Consider the following 14856-nt stretch of genomic DNA (forward strand, 5'->3'; position numbering starts at 1 on the left):
ACAATCTGTTAGTATAAACCATAAAGCAATTTTAAAATTCATTTGGCTTTCAGAAAATGGGGGAAAAATCCTTAAAAAACAAATATTAGATATTCTGTCAAACCTGTTGCTTGCAGTACCAGGGGCTGGGCTTTTTAGACATCCATGGAAAATACACCAAGACTAAAAATGACAAAAAGAATAAAGCAGGGCTGGCCCCACGGCTTAGCGGTTAAGTGCGCGTGCTCCGCTGCTGGCGGTCCGGGTTCGGATCCCGGGTGCGCACCGACACACCACTTCTCCGGCCATGCTGAGGCCACGTCCCACACACAGCAACTAGAAGGATGTGCAGCTATGACATACAACTATCTACTGGGGCTTTGGGGGAAAAAATAAATAAATAAAATTATTTAAAAAAAAAAAAATAAAGCAGGACAAATTAGGAAATACCAGCTAGTTGAGGCTAAAAAGTTAGAGTTTATTTCTATAAATTTTTTAGAAAAATGTTTTTTATTTTTCTTTGAATTTTCCCTCCTGTGTGTCTCACAAGGAAGGAATGCTTTGTTTATAAAGATTTGTAGTGGTTTACTGGGCTTAAAAATGAAGTTTTCTAAAATGTCCTTTACAATTAGCATGTTAAAACTTATTTTATTGTGCTATTTATAGCTTATGTAACCATAATTAAAATTCAAGTTTACAAGTTTTTTCTTTTTAACTTACGTATACTGCAGAAGGAACTGGAAGATGACCAAAATTCGACAAAATATCCAGCATATCCACTATGTTCAATTACTCTTTCTCAAACTATTGCCTCTTCTCGTTCTCAAAAAATCTCCCTAGCAAACAACAAAAACTCCCTTCAGAAAAACTAATTCAACTATAAATTTGAATTTTAAGAACTGGTCCTTACTGATGTCCAGATTAAACAGTTTACCTACAATATTATTAGCCACAGATTTTACTGAAACATGTTTTATGCATAAGTTTTTAAAATATATATTATGAACTTTTCACTAAAAGTACAATGTCAGAATAATCATAAATGGAGCCCAAAGTCAGTATGAACCTTAAAGAATTTCTTCATTGTCCTCTATTACTGAAAACAGTACTGATTTTGAATAAAATGCTTCAGAGGAAAACTCTGCTAGAATGAAAATCCTAAATATATTGTATAAATCTCTACCAGATAATACAGACAAATGCATAGGAAGCAAACAAAACAAGACACCCTTCAATCTTGAATTTGGCTTTTATTTTAAAATACATTTAGCATGGAACTATCATAGGACAGAAAATAATAAAACACAAAGAAATGGAATATTTTCAAATACCTTTTAAGCTAGATATAAAAATTAATAAGATAGCATAGACCCAAATTATGGGAAATAGTCTCTAAAATTCGCTTCATTAAACACATTTTGAAAGAAAAGTTCTTTGCACATTTTCCAACGTACCGATATGTTCCTAAGTGCCTCGGTTTCCTTTTAACTAATAGGTAAAGGTCCTAAATTTAGTTGCTTTACTTAAAATTATCAGATTCAGTATTGGTAAAAATTACCATGTCCCTAAATTCTAAATCAGAATTATAAAAATATGAGTTCAAATAGTTATGCTGCCCAAAATAGAAACATCTTAAGTGGTACTTCTGGATAATCAGACAGATATTGCACTAAAGTCAGTAATTCCACACCTGATGCTCATTTATATGGAAAGTTAATTCTCTTCTTTATGAAAAACTTACTACAAATAAACTTAATGTTAACCTAACTACAATTACACTTTAAAATATAAAGGCACTGACAGAATCAAGAATAGTTTTATACCCAAATTTTCCACCGTGAAAATAATAAAAGTTGAAAAAAATCTAAAATACCGATACTTTTAGATCTTATAATTTATCTTACGTAGCTAATAAATGGGTATTAAAAGGTAACACTGCTAAATCCAATCATTTCCAAATAATTTAGAAAAATGGTTTGTTTGCATATGAAGCATGTGTATTGTCCCATCTACAAATTTCCATTACATTACCACTGACTGGAAATATCTACCTGCAGTGTAAACAATCAAGACAATGTACAAAAAATGTATCTTGTTCCTATAACTGACAATGCACAGAAAAATATCTACAAAAATGGAAATATTTATCCATCTAGCTTCCCAATAAATTAGTGAGAAAGTTTAGCCCATTCCACATTCTTTCTAGACAAAGGCTAAAGATTGAGGGTGGTTTACGTCTAGCCCTGTTAGTTTGGCATATATTTAAAAAATATTTGCCTGATTATGTGTAACTTAAAGTTAGCATCTTATTTTTATATCACAGTCAGTATACATGGCATTTCTTAATTCAGCAACAGAAAGGCACAATTAGCAAGCAATGAAATTCAGTACCTGAATTATTAAACTGATGTACATAACAATTGCAAATGAAGTACATTCAACACAGTGTATAGAACTGGGGAAAAAAAAAAGGACTCCAAAAACTAACTTTTCTGAAAATTTGGTCCATCAAAAATGCCTCCCATGGTCAACATCATGGGTAACAAGAAAGGTGATGGCAGTGTACAAAGAGGCAGTAAATCAATATGTGGTAGCATATGAATTCTGGTCTAGCAATTACGCAATTCAATTAGGAAATGGCTCCCATAGTAAATAAATGTTAAATATATCTGTTAATAACAACATACCTGTATTAACTTCAAATACACAGGCACAACTGTTTGCATATTATATTTGTTTTTATAATACACCCCCACAGTTTAAAAAACTTAGGTACATTATTTTATATATAACATATATTAGATACATAATTGCATATTGTGTACCTTAATATATATTATATATAACTTGAATCCACAACAGCATAAAACTCTCCAAATATTATGTGAACATTCTAAATGGATACTTACCATTTTCTCAGTGTTGAAACAGCTCAGCTCACCTAAAACAATATCTGGATGTGCAATGATAAAATGCACTGACTCTTATGAATTTACTTAAATAATTATTTAAGTTAAATTCCTGCAAAAGCCTAACTCTGATTTGGCTTTTAATTAGAACACATTTTTAGATATCAGTAACTGATACCCTCCTTTCTTATCATAAACAATATTTCTCCATCAAGAGATACCAATAAAGAAAAATATGTAAGGAACCAAAAATGTGATAGAGAAACCAACCATTCCATAGGTAATATACCGATAAGGAAGTTCAACTTCCATGTGCTGTCTTGCTTTTCGAACATCATTGCAGGGTATATTGAAGATTTTACAGGCTAAAGGAATGGTGATCCTTTTCATTATATCTCTGACTATTAGTACAAATATCATCCCTATGAGGATCCGCAATATGGCTTTTCCAAACAGAGTCACGGTAATAGGAGGCCTAGCTAAAGGTAATATATCCAGAGAAGGATCTAATATTAGACCCACGTTATAGGTAACATGAGATCCACATGCAATTCCAGCACCACTTCCTAGAATCTCAGCTGTGTCTCCTCGGGATGTACTCCAGGTGTCAAGAGTGAAAGAAAAGATCCCCAAAGCTAAATGAAGCCCGATGATGATTAATGGAGCATATTTGTGAGTTTGGTTGAAGTTGTCAATCAGGTCCACAAATGGATAGAAGATAATTAAGATTAAAATGGTATATAGGAATCCAGCAATAATATCCTGAGAAAAGAGAAAAGTAGAGTTGTTTAGTATGATACTATCTTTGCCATTAAAAAAAAAATACATATATGTATTTCACATTTCAAATGTTAATACATATAAATTTTTTAAATATGTCACAATCTCCCAGTAAACTTTACTAACTGACCACATAATAGGTACTAAAAACTGTTTTAATGATAACAAAAGGATTTATTGATAATAATAAAAGAATTGTGGTTTCACAGTTCTACCCTTCTATAAATTAACTGCATACATACCATACACAAATTTATATTCAAATCCTGAATAAACTATGCTTAAATTATGTAGTTTTGATTTCTGGAAAAAAGAATATACTTATTTTTCAAAGAAACCATCTTCATTTTCATTCATTTAAATATGTATTTCCATGATTAAAGAAGATACAAAGCCTAGGTAGTTTCTTTTTCCCATTCATTCATTCATTCATTCACTGAACAAATACTTATTAAGTATGTGCCTGGCACTATTTTAGGGGCTGAAGATATACTGCTTAAAAAATGACAAGATTCCTGCTGTGATAGAGCTTATATTTTAGTGGGGATGACTGACAATAACCATGTAAGTAAAAAAGTAGATAAATATTACAATGTCAGATAGTTATAAGTGTTATGAAGAAACTAAAACAGGACAATGGGATAGTATGATGAAAGACCTTATTAGAGTGATTAGGGAAACCTGTTTGAGGAGGTGACACTTGAGCAGAGGCCTGATTCCAAAAAGGAGTCAGCCCTATCTTTAGATCTAAGGAAAAGTGTTCCAGGTAGATGGAATATCATTGAGTGCCAAGGCCTTGAGGCAGAAAAGAAGCTAGTGAGTTCGGGAAACTGAGAGAAATCCAGTATGCCTCAAATAGTGAGCAAAGGAAAGAGGGATGGGATATGAGGTCAAAGAGAGAGGCAGAGGCCAAATCATGTAGGGCCGTTGTAGGCTAGGTAAGGAGTTAAGATTTTATTTCAAAAGTGATAGGGAGCCACTGAAAGATTCCAAAGTAGGAATGTAACATAATCTGATATTTGTAAGGGAACACTCCATCTGCTGTGTAGAGAATGGATTATAGGGGGAAAGTATGGAAGACAGGAAACCACTGGAAACACTAGTGGGAGGCTACTGCAGTGGTTCACTCTAGACATGGTCCATATCCACATGAAGAGAAGTAACATGGATGGATTTAGTAAAATATTTTATTTTATTTTTTTAAAGATTTTATTTATTTATTTTTTCCCTCCAAAGCCCCAGTAGATAGTTCTATGTCATAGCTGCACATCCTTCTAGTTGCTGTATGTGGGACGCGGCCTCAGCATGGCCGGAGAAGCGGTGCGTCGGTGCGCGCCCAGGATCCGAACCCGGGCCGCCAGCAGCGGAGCGCACACACTTAACCGCTAAGCCACAGGGCCGGCCCAGTAAAATATTTTAAAATTAGAGTTGACAACTTCAACTTGGTGATGGATTGAATGTGGGACAGAAGCAAAAGAGAAAGGGATCAAAGATGACTCCTAGTTTTCGGCATGAACAGTTGGGTAGATGATAGAAGATGGTTTACTGGAGGAAATAAAGCTATTATTAAAAGAACTTTCCTTTCCAAATCATTCCTGACATGAACAAAAATGTTCCAGAATTTCCACCTTAAAACAAACAAAACAAAACCCTGGGATCTGCTCTCTATCACTGAAAAATTTGTCAAAAGAGTTGCTCATATTCACTGCCTCCATTTCCTCATTTCCACTATCATTAAGCTTCAATGCCGGATTCCATAATGAATTTATAGACTCTATTTTCTCTTATCTTGGAATTACCTTTCCCACGTACATTTTAGGCAAACTATTACATACACTTTGAGATTCTGCTCGGGCATCTATTTCCTCCATAAACTTTCTCCTACTCCACAATAAGAACTTCCTCCTTTTTGCTTCCATAGCATCTTCTACATACCTGCTACAATTACCACATTGTTTTCCATTTCTTTGCTTGTCTATTTCTCCCAGAAAACCAAAGTTACAACTCTTGTTGCCATTAAAATCACCTAGGGAACTTTACAAAAATACTGATGCCTGGGCCAATCCTCAGACATTCTGATTTAACTGAATTAAAGTGGGAGTGGGAGTATTTTTTTTTTTAAAGTCCCCCAGTGATTCTGTTGTTCAGCACTGGTTGAAAATTACTGCACTACATATTCACATTACATATTTAGACTGTGATTTCTCAAAGGCAGAGACTTTATCTTATTTATACACATATACCCAGTGTCTGGCACACAGTAAGCAGGCAATAAATATTTAGTTAGTTAAATTAAGACAGTTAATTCCTTTTTTTTTTTTTTTTTTTTGCTAAGGAAGATTCATGCTGAGCTAACATCTGTTGCCAATCTTCTTCTTTTTGTATGTGAGCCACCACCACAGCATGGCCACTGGATAGACGAGTGGTGCAGGTCCACGCCTAGGAACCAAACCCGGGCCGCTGAAGTGGTGCTCGCTGAACTTAACCACTAGGCCACTAGGCCACCAGGGCTGGCTTAAAGTAATTCTTTAGATTCATCACATTGACTATATAATCTTGTCTCACGAGAACTCCATAAGAGAAATAGATGAAACATAATTTCCTGAACTTAGGCTAAAGACACCTTCAGGGAATAATAATATTTTCTGTACTAAAAACACTGTTCTAATAACTTTACATTTAATCCACACAACTACCCTGATATGGCTGGCTTGGGACAATCTCATTTTGCTCTTTTGTCCCCAGGATAAACATTAAAAGTTTCTTTTTTCTCTTTCAAAAGTGTCCACATTTGATGAAAGTTTATGGATACTTCAATTAACCAGTTTTTAAATAAAGAAAGCTGGACTAAGATCATATAGCTAGACATTTAATCTCATAGATTGAAGGTGCTCAATACATCTGTTGAAAAAAATGAATACTCTCAGCATTCAGAATTAAATATTGGGAGTGAAGAGAAACTAAATTTTCAACATTTTTTTTTTGAACATGAGGTCTTCCATGAAAACTCAATGATACATACTAAAGGTTACCTAAGAAGCCTGGTTAATCGAATTTTACTGCAATCACTCAAAGATTCCACAAGCGATCCAACTCTGATCATACTTTTGGATATAGAGATCCTCAAATTATGTGACTCTCAAACCTCTATTCTCCATAGTTCAGAGGCTTATTGCCAAATAATTTCACTTTAGGAGATTATGTTCCCTTTGTTTGCTATCTTACCCTTTCTTCCCTACCTTGTAATTAAAGGCACAGGTTTCGGGGAATAACCATAGGATTTTGGCTACCAGGACAGAAGCTATTGCTTTATTTTTCATTTAAATTTCAAGACTGATTCAAAATTTTAAGTTATATGCTAAAGTAGAAATATTCTGAGCCTTGTAATTCTCACACGGAATGTGTACCAAGTTAGGTTTTAAATAAATGACAATTGATGAGGTATTTATATAAAACCATACATAATATATTTACTCTAAGGTTAAGTACAAAGTTAATAGCTCTGAAGTTAGCTATTTTTTTAAAAAACTTAAAGTTCTTTCATATTATAGATATAAGTACATCTTCATTCCTGTAAAATGCTTTTTACAGTGCCTTAAGAATGAAAACATTAATCAATTAAATGACTTTTAGGACTTTTCTACGTTTAATCACTTTAACATTAAGAATTCTTTAAGGGCCGGCCCGGTGGCTTAGTGGTTAAGTGCGTGCGCTCCGCTGCTGGGGGTCCGGGTTCGGATCCCGGGCGCGTACCGCTTCTCCGGCCATGCTGAGGCCGCGTCCCACATACAGCAACTGGAAGGATGTGCAACTATGACATACAACTACCTACTGGGGCTTGGGGGAAAAAAATAAATAAATAAATAAATAAAATTATTAAAAAAAAAAAAGAATTCTTTAAAATGACAACTCATATCAATCATACTTTTGGAAGTATATTTTGGTATTACATAAAACATCCAATATTTGTTGCCCTCTATCTTTTATGTATAGCTCCATGAACATTACACTTAGATTGCTACAAGACTCTATACAAATCTGCCTCCTTTTCTGACTAAGTTATTAGTTATGTATGATATCACCCTGGATGTTAAGGGCGTATTTAACTTCCATGCAACAGAACCAGCAGGAAGGAACGATGGAATTCAGAACATAAACACAGTGGCTATTGTGATATAAATTTAATGTAAAACATTAAAATGTATAACTAAATGGTTTTAAGCATTACAGCACAAAGTATGCAATAAAGAAAAATTAATGTTAAAGGTAACACCAAGAACTCAAAGTATCAAATTTTCCAAAAAGAAACCTAGCAAATTATTTTAGATATTTATTAATTATATGCCCTAAAGTTAATAGATAATTACATACTTGAATGCTATATTCAGGGTTATCATCAAATTTACGGTAGAAGATATCAAATACCATAAATTCAATACATATTTATTATGTATTAAATCTGGAATTTTCTCCTTTTCATTCTCCTGATGAAGAAATACAACTCTCAGAGAGGCTAGTGATTTGCTGGGACTAGAATTCAGGACTCCTGTCATCTCCCACTGGGTTGTTGTTTTTTTTTAAATTATAACATATTTCAGGTGTCCTGCTTGTAATTTCAATATGCCAGTCATGCCAACAGGGTTTCCAACAAGAAAATGTATTGCTGGAATCCACTGGCTTTGATTATAAAGGCATTATTAAGGATGGATTTTGAAATTTTTGTCTTCTTTAATTAAAATTCAAATTTAATACATGCTCACTACAGAAAAACTAGAAAACACAGATGAACAATAACAAGTAGTTATTACCCAGGAATAACCACTACTAAAACTCTTAGTGTTTACTGTTCTAGATCTTTCTCTATAATATGTTTTTGGGAGTTTTTTGTTTGTTTAGTTGGTTTGATTTTTATTTCTTGCTATAAAAATGAGTTTGAGAGGTACATACTACTTTATAATCTCCTAATACCTTACTTTTAAAAAGACTTTCCACATACAGACATATAAACTTTTAGTACAATTTTGGGTAAATATAATTACAACATATTCATAATTTTACTAATGTAGAAACAAAATAGTAACTTGACAAGTACTCAGCATAGTAACTTAAAAATGGGTTGTGTTTTAAGAAATTAAATTTGAGAGGTAGGTGTGATAATAAATTAAAAAATGATGGATATAGTATCTCTTCCCTACTTTTCTGGGAATTAAGAAAATCAATTCAGGAAAGTAGGTGGATGTTAAAAGTAAACTAAGCTGTTGCTCTCTGTGTTGTAACAATAACAACAAAGCATATGGCAAATACTGAATGAAGAGTTCATTATAAATTATTTAGAACACATTATTGGAACTCTCTTCTTATGTTAATGAAGCTATCAGCTTAAATAATATGGTATCCAAGTACCTATTAGCAACTTCTAGGGCACATTCTGCCTACAGTTCCACATCAATTTCACAATAAACAGGGAAGACACAAATTATGATTAAGAAACTAGTTCAAAATGCAAGTCATTACTGAAACGTTAAAATATAGGAAAAAGTGAAAACTATGGGACTATATTAGACCTATAATGTAGAAAAAATGGGTTCATTATGGGTATAATTTCATGTCAATTATCAAATGATAAGACTATATTATTGAGTAGGAATAGTTGTGGTTATAACACAGAATCATAATTTACAATGCTTACAAGTTATCTGTGATTTTACTTTTAAAAGAAAAACAAAAACTTGTAATGCTACCCATATATGATTAAGAAACTAGTTCAAAATGCAAGTAATTACTGAAACGTTAAAATATAGGAAAAAGTGAAAACTGTGGGAATATATTAGACCCATAATGCAGAAAAAATGGGTTCATTATGGGTATAATTTCATGTCACTTATCAAATGATAATATATTATTGATTAGGAATAGTTGTGGTTATAACACAGAATCATAATTTACAATGCTTACAAGTTATCTGTGATTTTACTTTTAAAAGAAAAACAAAAACTTGTAATGCTACCCATAATAAAATTCAGTAGCTAGTCTGAATAAAACTGATAAAACATTTTATGGGACAAGATGGTTTTTGAATAGTTAAAGGACTAGGGTTATCAGACTCATGCTTTGAAAAATAATACATCAATATTGTTTTTACTTTAGCTGATTCAAGAATAGACATTTTCCAGTATATAAAAAATGAACTGAACTCAGCTTGAATATTTGACCAATCCACTAAACATTTCTTTTTTTTTTTTTTAAGAACAGCATCTTTGAGATTAAATATTCAATATAATCAGATTCTTATTCCTCCTTGATGATAATGAATCTAGGGATAATATTATTTAATATCTTTTCCTTTAAGAAATATCAGGCTTCATTTTTATCACTCAATGATGCATAACCATCTGGTAGTTTTTAGGAGCTAACTTCTGGGAGTAGAAAGGATTAACTCTAACAAGGCACAGAGATGGATAACATTTTCTTGTGACAAATATTAGATTTGACATAAATCTGTGATAGTCTCATTATAAAATTAGTAGAGATTAGTCAGAAAGATTTGTACGTAAATTCACAACTTATATTAATATAAATAATTATAAAAAGTCAAACAAATAATTTCCTTATTAAAATAGTATTTGAGACTTGTGGAAATTTACTAGTGAAGGGGTAGCTGCTGGAGGCCAACAATCTAAGCAAAAAATAGAAACCCAATATTTCTAGAGCTAAGACACAGTTAATGAGATATTTTTATGAGTATGAAATTTTAAAAGTGAACGTTCTTGTTAAAGACAAGAAAAATCTGATAGAACCCATTAGAAATTCTGGATTCCATGAATTAGTTCATATTTCTCCACCGTTTTTCTGATCCTTTATCTACAAGATAATGCATAATACATTCATAGAGTGTCTTAAGAGACACGACACTATATGCAACGGATAGAGAGAGAAAACATACACTTACTTTTCTCATGTTCCTTATTATCTAGTGGGAGTGATGATAAGGAAAAAAGGAATGGCAGTTTAGGATAAGTGCTATGCCAGAATCATGCTCCAGATGCTCTGGGAGAAGAGCTTGAGAAAGGAAAGATGGGGAATATAACAAGGCTTTTAGGAGATAAGAACATTTTTGTGATTCTTGAAGAATGGATAGGATAGTTAGCTAGGCTAAGGAAGAAAGAAGGGCATTCCAAGTGGAGGTTACAGCATTCCTAGGGCACGGAGGTAAGTCATTCAGTATGGCATCATATTTGTGTTTTGGGAAGAATACTGTAACAGGAGACTGAACACTGCATGGAGCGGTGTCAAACTGGAAGTAGGGCTACTAATTAAGAAGCTGTTGAGCAATCTGCCTAAGAGATGAAGCAGGCCAGAACTAAGGGAATGTCAGTAGGGATGCAGCGGGAGGCAAGGCGGTAGACGTGGCTGAAAAGAGTGCAGGGTCCCTGTGCTGCTGCTTTTGAAACTGAATTGTGTCCTCGAAATAAAATATCTGATGTGAGCCCTAAAATACTACTTGGAAAGAGAAAAACTAGAGTTTAATATGTAAATATAAGTGGCAGCAGGACAGTTTTAATTCATTTAGTTTCAGGTCACTGGGTCTTCATTAATAAGTACAGCTCTCCTTGGTTTCTGTATTCACATTGTTGGTTTTGACTCAGCACAGAAGAGAATGAGAAAGAAAATAAAACTTAGACTGGAAGGAGGGAGAAGTAGTATCCCGAGTATAATACTCGGTGATTGTGATTGCTAGGAACTGTTTCTATGAAAGACATGATTACAACATTAAAACTTCACAAAGCATCATGTTGATATTTTTGCAAAACACACAAGATTTACAATAACTATATTTTCTCATTTAGGTTTCATATAAGTTGGCAAATGGTTAAAAATTACAAAATTGCCTGTCAATTTTAGAAAAAAATAAAGCTCTATAAACACAACATTTTCCTTACCAGAATGGAGTGCATTCCCATGTAAATTCTACTTAGGCAAACTAGAGAACACCAGCAGGGAATAAGAATCAGTCCATATATAAGAGGATACTAAAAGGGGAAAAAAAAGTAAAATTAGTTAAATAAATTAGGATAAATATAAACAAGTAAAAAACAAATCACTATACTATAAAACTCCACAAAAACAAGAACTATGTGTTTTTACTCCCCATTTTATTCCCAGCACCTAACCCTAAGCATGGCAAAGAGCAGACATTCAAGAAATACTTTTGCATAGATGAACAAATGAATAAAATCTGATGTTTCTACACTCTTCATTGTGGGAACTGGCTCATCTTTGCTTCTACAGTAAAGCTTCAATCACTGGCATGCTATAGAAGAAGAAAACAGGTAGGAGTCATACTTTTAATATGGCTCCAAAATGAAAGCACCTCTGGAACAGCGCCTGAATCTGGTCCATGTAAGGGTCTTCACATCCCTGGGGAGAAGGACTGGGTATTCTCTCTCTCTCACTTCCAGTGACTGCTATCTGCAATTTCCATTGGCATTTCCCCATCTTGTATTCAATATTCAACACCTTGTAATTTGTTTTCCATTTCTGCCCCTCCACTAAAATTTCAAATGGTAACTTTACTGAGAAAAATTTTGGTGGGACACTGGGAGCAGAAAGCCATAAAAAGGAAAAAAACCAAAAGGTAGACAACTCTTGGTATCAGTGGTACTAGTTTAAGAGTTAGCTTTGAATGTCCTGAGATTAGAGGGAAGGAGGAAAGGATGGATGGGCATGGTGGTAAGTTTGTAAAGGAAGGGGAGGGGCACATTTGAGGCATTTTCTGCGTGATGACTTCAAATTTCTGAAGAAATTGAAGCCAAGGTGGTTCAAATCAGTAAGAATTCAAGGCAATTCAATCAGAATGGGGATTGAAAGAAGGGAATTAAATAGGGTTTTAAGAAGGGTAAAGATTTAGTACACAGTTGTTTTGATTCGATTTCTCTATTGCATTTAACATGGCCCATCACTTTCTTCTTGAAACTCCAAATACCTCTGATTTCTAGAGCATCACATTCTCCTGGTTCCCCTTTTACCATCTATTTTTTGTATGTGTGTTTCCCACACAAGAGCATATCTTCCTCTTCTTGTTCCTTAGACAGTGGTATAAATAAGGATTCTGCCCTTAGTAGTTATTGGCAGTCTCACCTTTTCTTATTTTGTAACCTCTTATTTGTAGCATGCTGAAGACCTATCCATTTCCCTGAGTTTGAGAACCATACAGCCAACTCCTACACATATCTCCACCTTGAAGTCTCCATGGAGTTAAATCCACTGTACCTCAAACCAAACTCATCATCCTCCTATCCAAACTTGTGGCTCCACTAATATTTCCTTTTTCATATGGAAACATCATAATACACATAATTATCTAAAGGACAAACGTGAATTATCCTTTATTCTTTCTATATCCTTCGTATTCAACCAATAACCAAGTCTTGCTGATTTTACCTTATAAATATTTCTTGATTCTGTCATCTCTTTTCCACCCTACTTACACTGCCCTTGTTCAGAACCTCATGGTTTCTTTTCTAAGCTCTGCCTATATCTCCAGCCATTCTTCCATATGCATGAGGAACCTGGTTAATGGGGCAGACAGACATGTAACCATATAATGAGGTAAATGCTATGATAAGAGTACACTAAAAGTTCAGAGGGAGTCTAAGGAACAGGCGTTTAACTTAGTTTAAGGATATTAACAAAGTCTCCCAGATTAAGTAAGATTCAAATTGTCCTTAAAGATAAGTAGGATTTAGTCTTTAGAGAAAAGGAGTGAGTAGAGGGCAAAAAAGATAGAGGGCACTACAAACAGCAGAAACATCATGAGCAAAGGCTTGTGTGCAAGAAATTGTAAGTAGTGTGGTTTTCTACGATAATAAGCTCACATTCTTGCTGGGGGGAGGTACTAAATAGTAAGCATAAAAATATGTGAATTATATGATATGTAAATATACATAAATTATATAATAAAATGTGATAAGTACTAGCGGAGAAATAAAAAGAGACCAGGTGGTTGAAGAAACAGTAATGTCCATCAAATAGTCCTTGTGCTCCTCTACAATTTCAGGTTCACTTGCAGTGAGATTGAGACCATGTGATTAGTTTTGGCCAATGAGTTGGGAAAAAAGTGACATGCCACTTTGAATCACTCTATGAACTCTTTTCCCTACAGATGTGACACTGGAAGCCACATGTTGAGATGACAAGATGGGCAAACTTCCATCAGCCTGGGTTCCTGAGGTCCGAAGTGGAACAGAGCTGTTTGCTAACCCATAATGAATATGTAGCACAAAGGAGAAATAAGCTCTTGTTGTTAAACTGAGATTTGGGAGTTAAGTCACTGCCACAGATAACCAAGCCTATCATAACTAAAATAGTAACAGAATTAGGATCAGGAGTTTGGGAGTGTAAGTGGGGAAGGTTAAAGTATTAAATAAAAGACAATCAGTGTAGGCATTAATGAGAAGCTGAGATTTGAGGCAAGACTGGATGGAGGTGAGAGAAATAGCAGAGCAGATATCTGAGGGAATAACACATACCAGGCAAGGGGATCAGGTAGAGAAAAGTCTCAATGAGGAAATGTGACTGGCAAGGAGGCTAGTGTGGCCAGAGCAGAGAGAGCAAGTAGGAGGAGAGGTGAGAGAGGTAATGGGGGCCAGAGCAAGCAGAGCCTGAGAAGCCACTGTACGAAATCTGACTTTTATTGTGAGTTAAATGAGGAGCCATTGCCAGTTTTGAGCAGAGCAGTGTCATGATCACTGCTATGTTGAGATTAACAATAAGGGCTCAAGGGTGGAAAGAGCAAGACTGTCAGGAGGCTGTTGGCATAATCTAGGTGAGAGATAACAGTGGCTTCTGTCTCTGCAGCAGGGAGGCCTTTTCAATTTTTCTGTTAATTTTTTGAAGACTGTTAATAGCAAAAGAGAGTCAAATAGAAGTAAGCATCAACAGCTGAGGAATTCTCCTATACTTCCCTCTTTCTTTTTTTTTTTCACTTAGACTCCATAAGGAAGGAAAAATATACAAAGTTATTGATGGGAATTCTTTGTACTTATATAACAGACTGAAGAAAAATTCACTTGTAGAGTCTCAAAAGCTAAGACTGCAGGTAGGGGAAAAGGAGAGTTTTTGAGTAGAGACAATGAAACTGAATTTAACTTAACTCAATCCACATTAATTCAGGTTTATTATGTTCAAG

The 14856-nt window shown here is 34.3% G+C and overlaps 1 protein-coding gene across 1 annotated transcript in view; it reads right to left on the reverse strand.

The window, feature by feature from the left end:
• Positions 1-1209: 1209 nt before the first annotated feature.
• SGPP1 (sphingosine-1-phosphate phosphatase 1) overlaps positions 1210-14856 on the reverse strand; it is a 39976-nt gene continuing 26329 nt past the window's right edge. The window contains exons 2-3 of the mRNA XM_058567081.1: positions 11609-11698; positions 1210-3650 (exon numbers count right to left, since the gene is read on the reverse strand). Of these exons, the coding sequence (XP_058423064.1) occupies positions 3099-3650; positions 11609-11698 (642 nt within the window). The 3' untranslated portion in view covers positions 1210-3098. The remainder of the gene's footprint in view (positions 3651-11608; positions 11699-14856) is intronic.

This window comes from Diceros bicornis, chromosome 24 (genome assembly GCF_020826845.1).
Source record: "Diceros bicornis minor isolate mBicDic1 chromosome 24, mDicBic1.mat.cur, whole genome shotgun sequence".
In the NCBI taxonomy this organism is placed as follows: domain Eukaryota; kingdom Metazoa; phylum Chordata; class Mammalia; order Perissodactyla; family Rhinocerotidae; genus Diceros; species Diceros bicornis.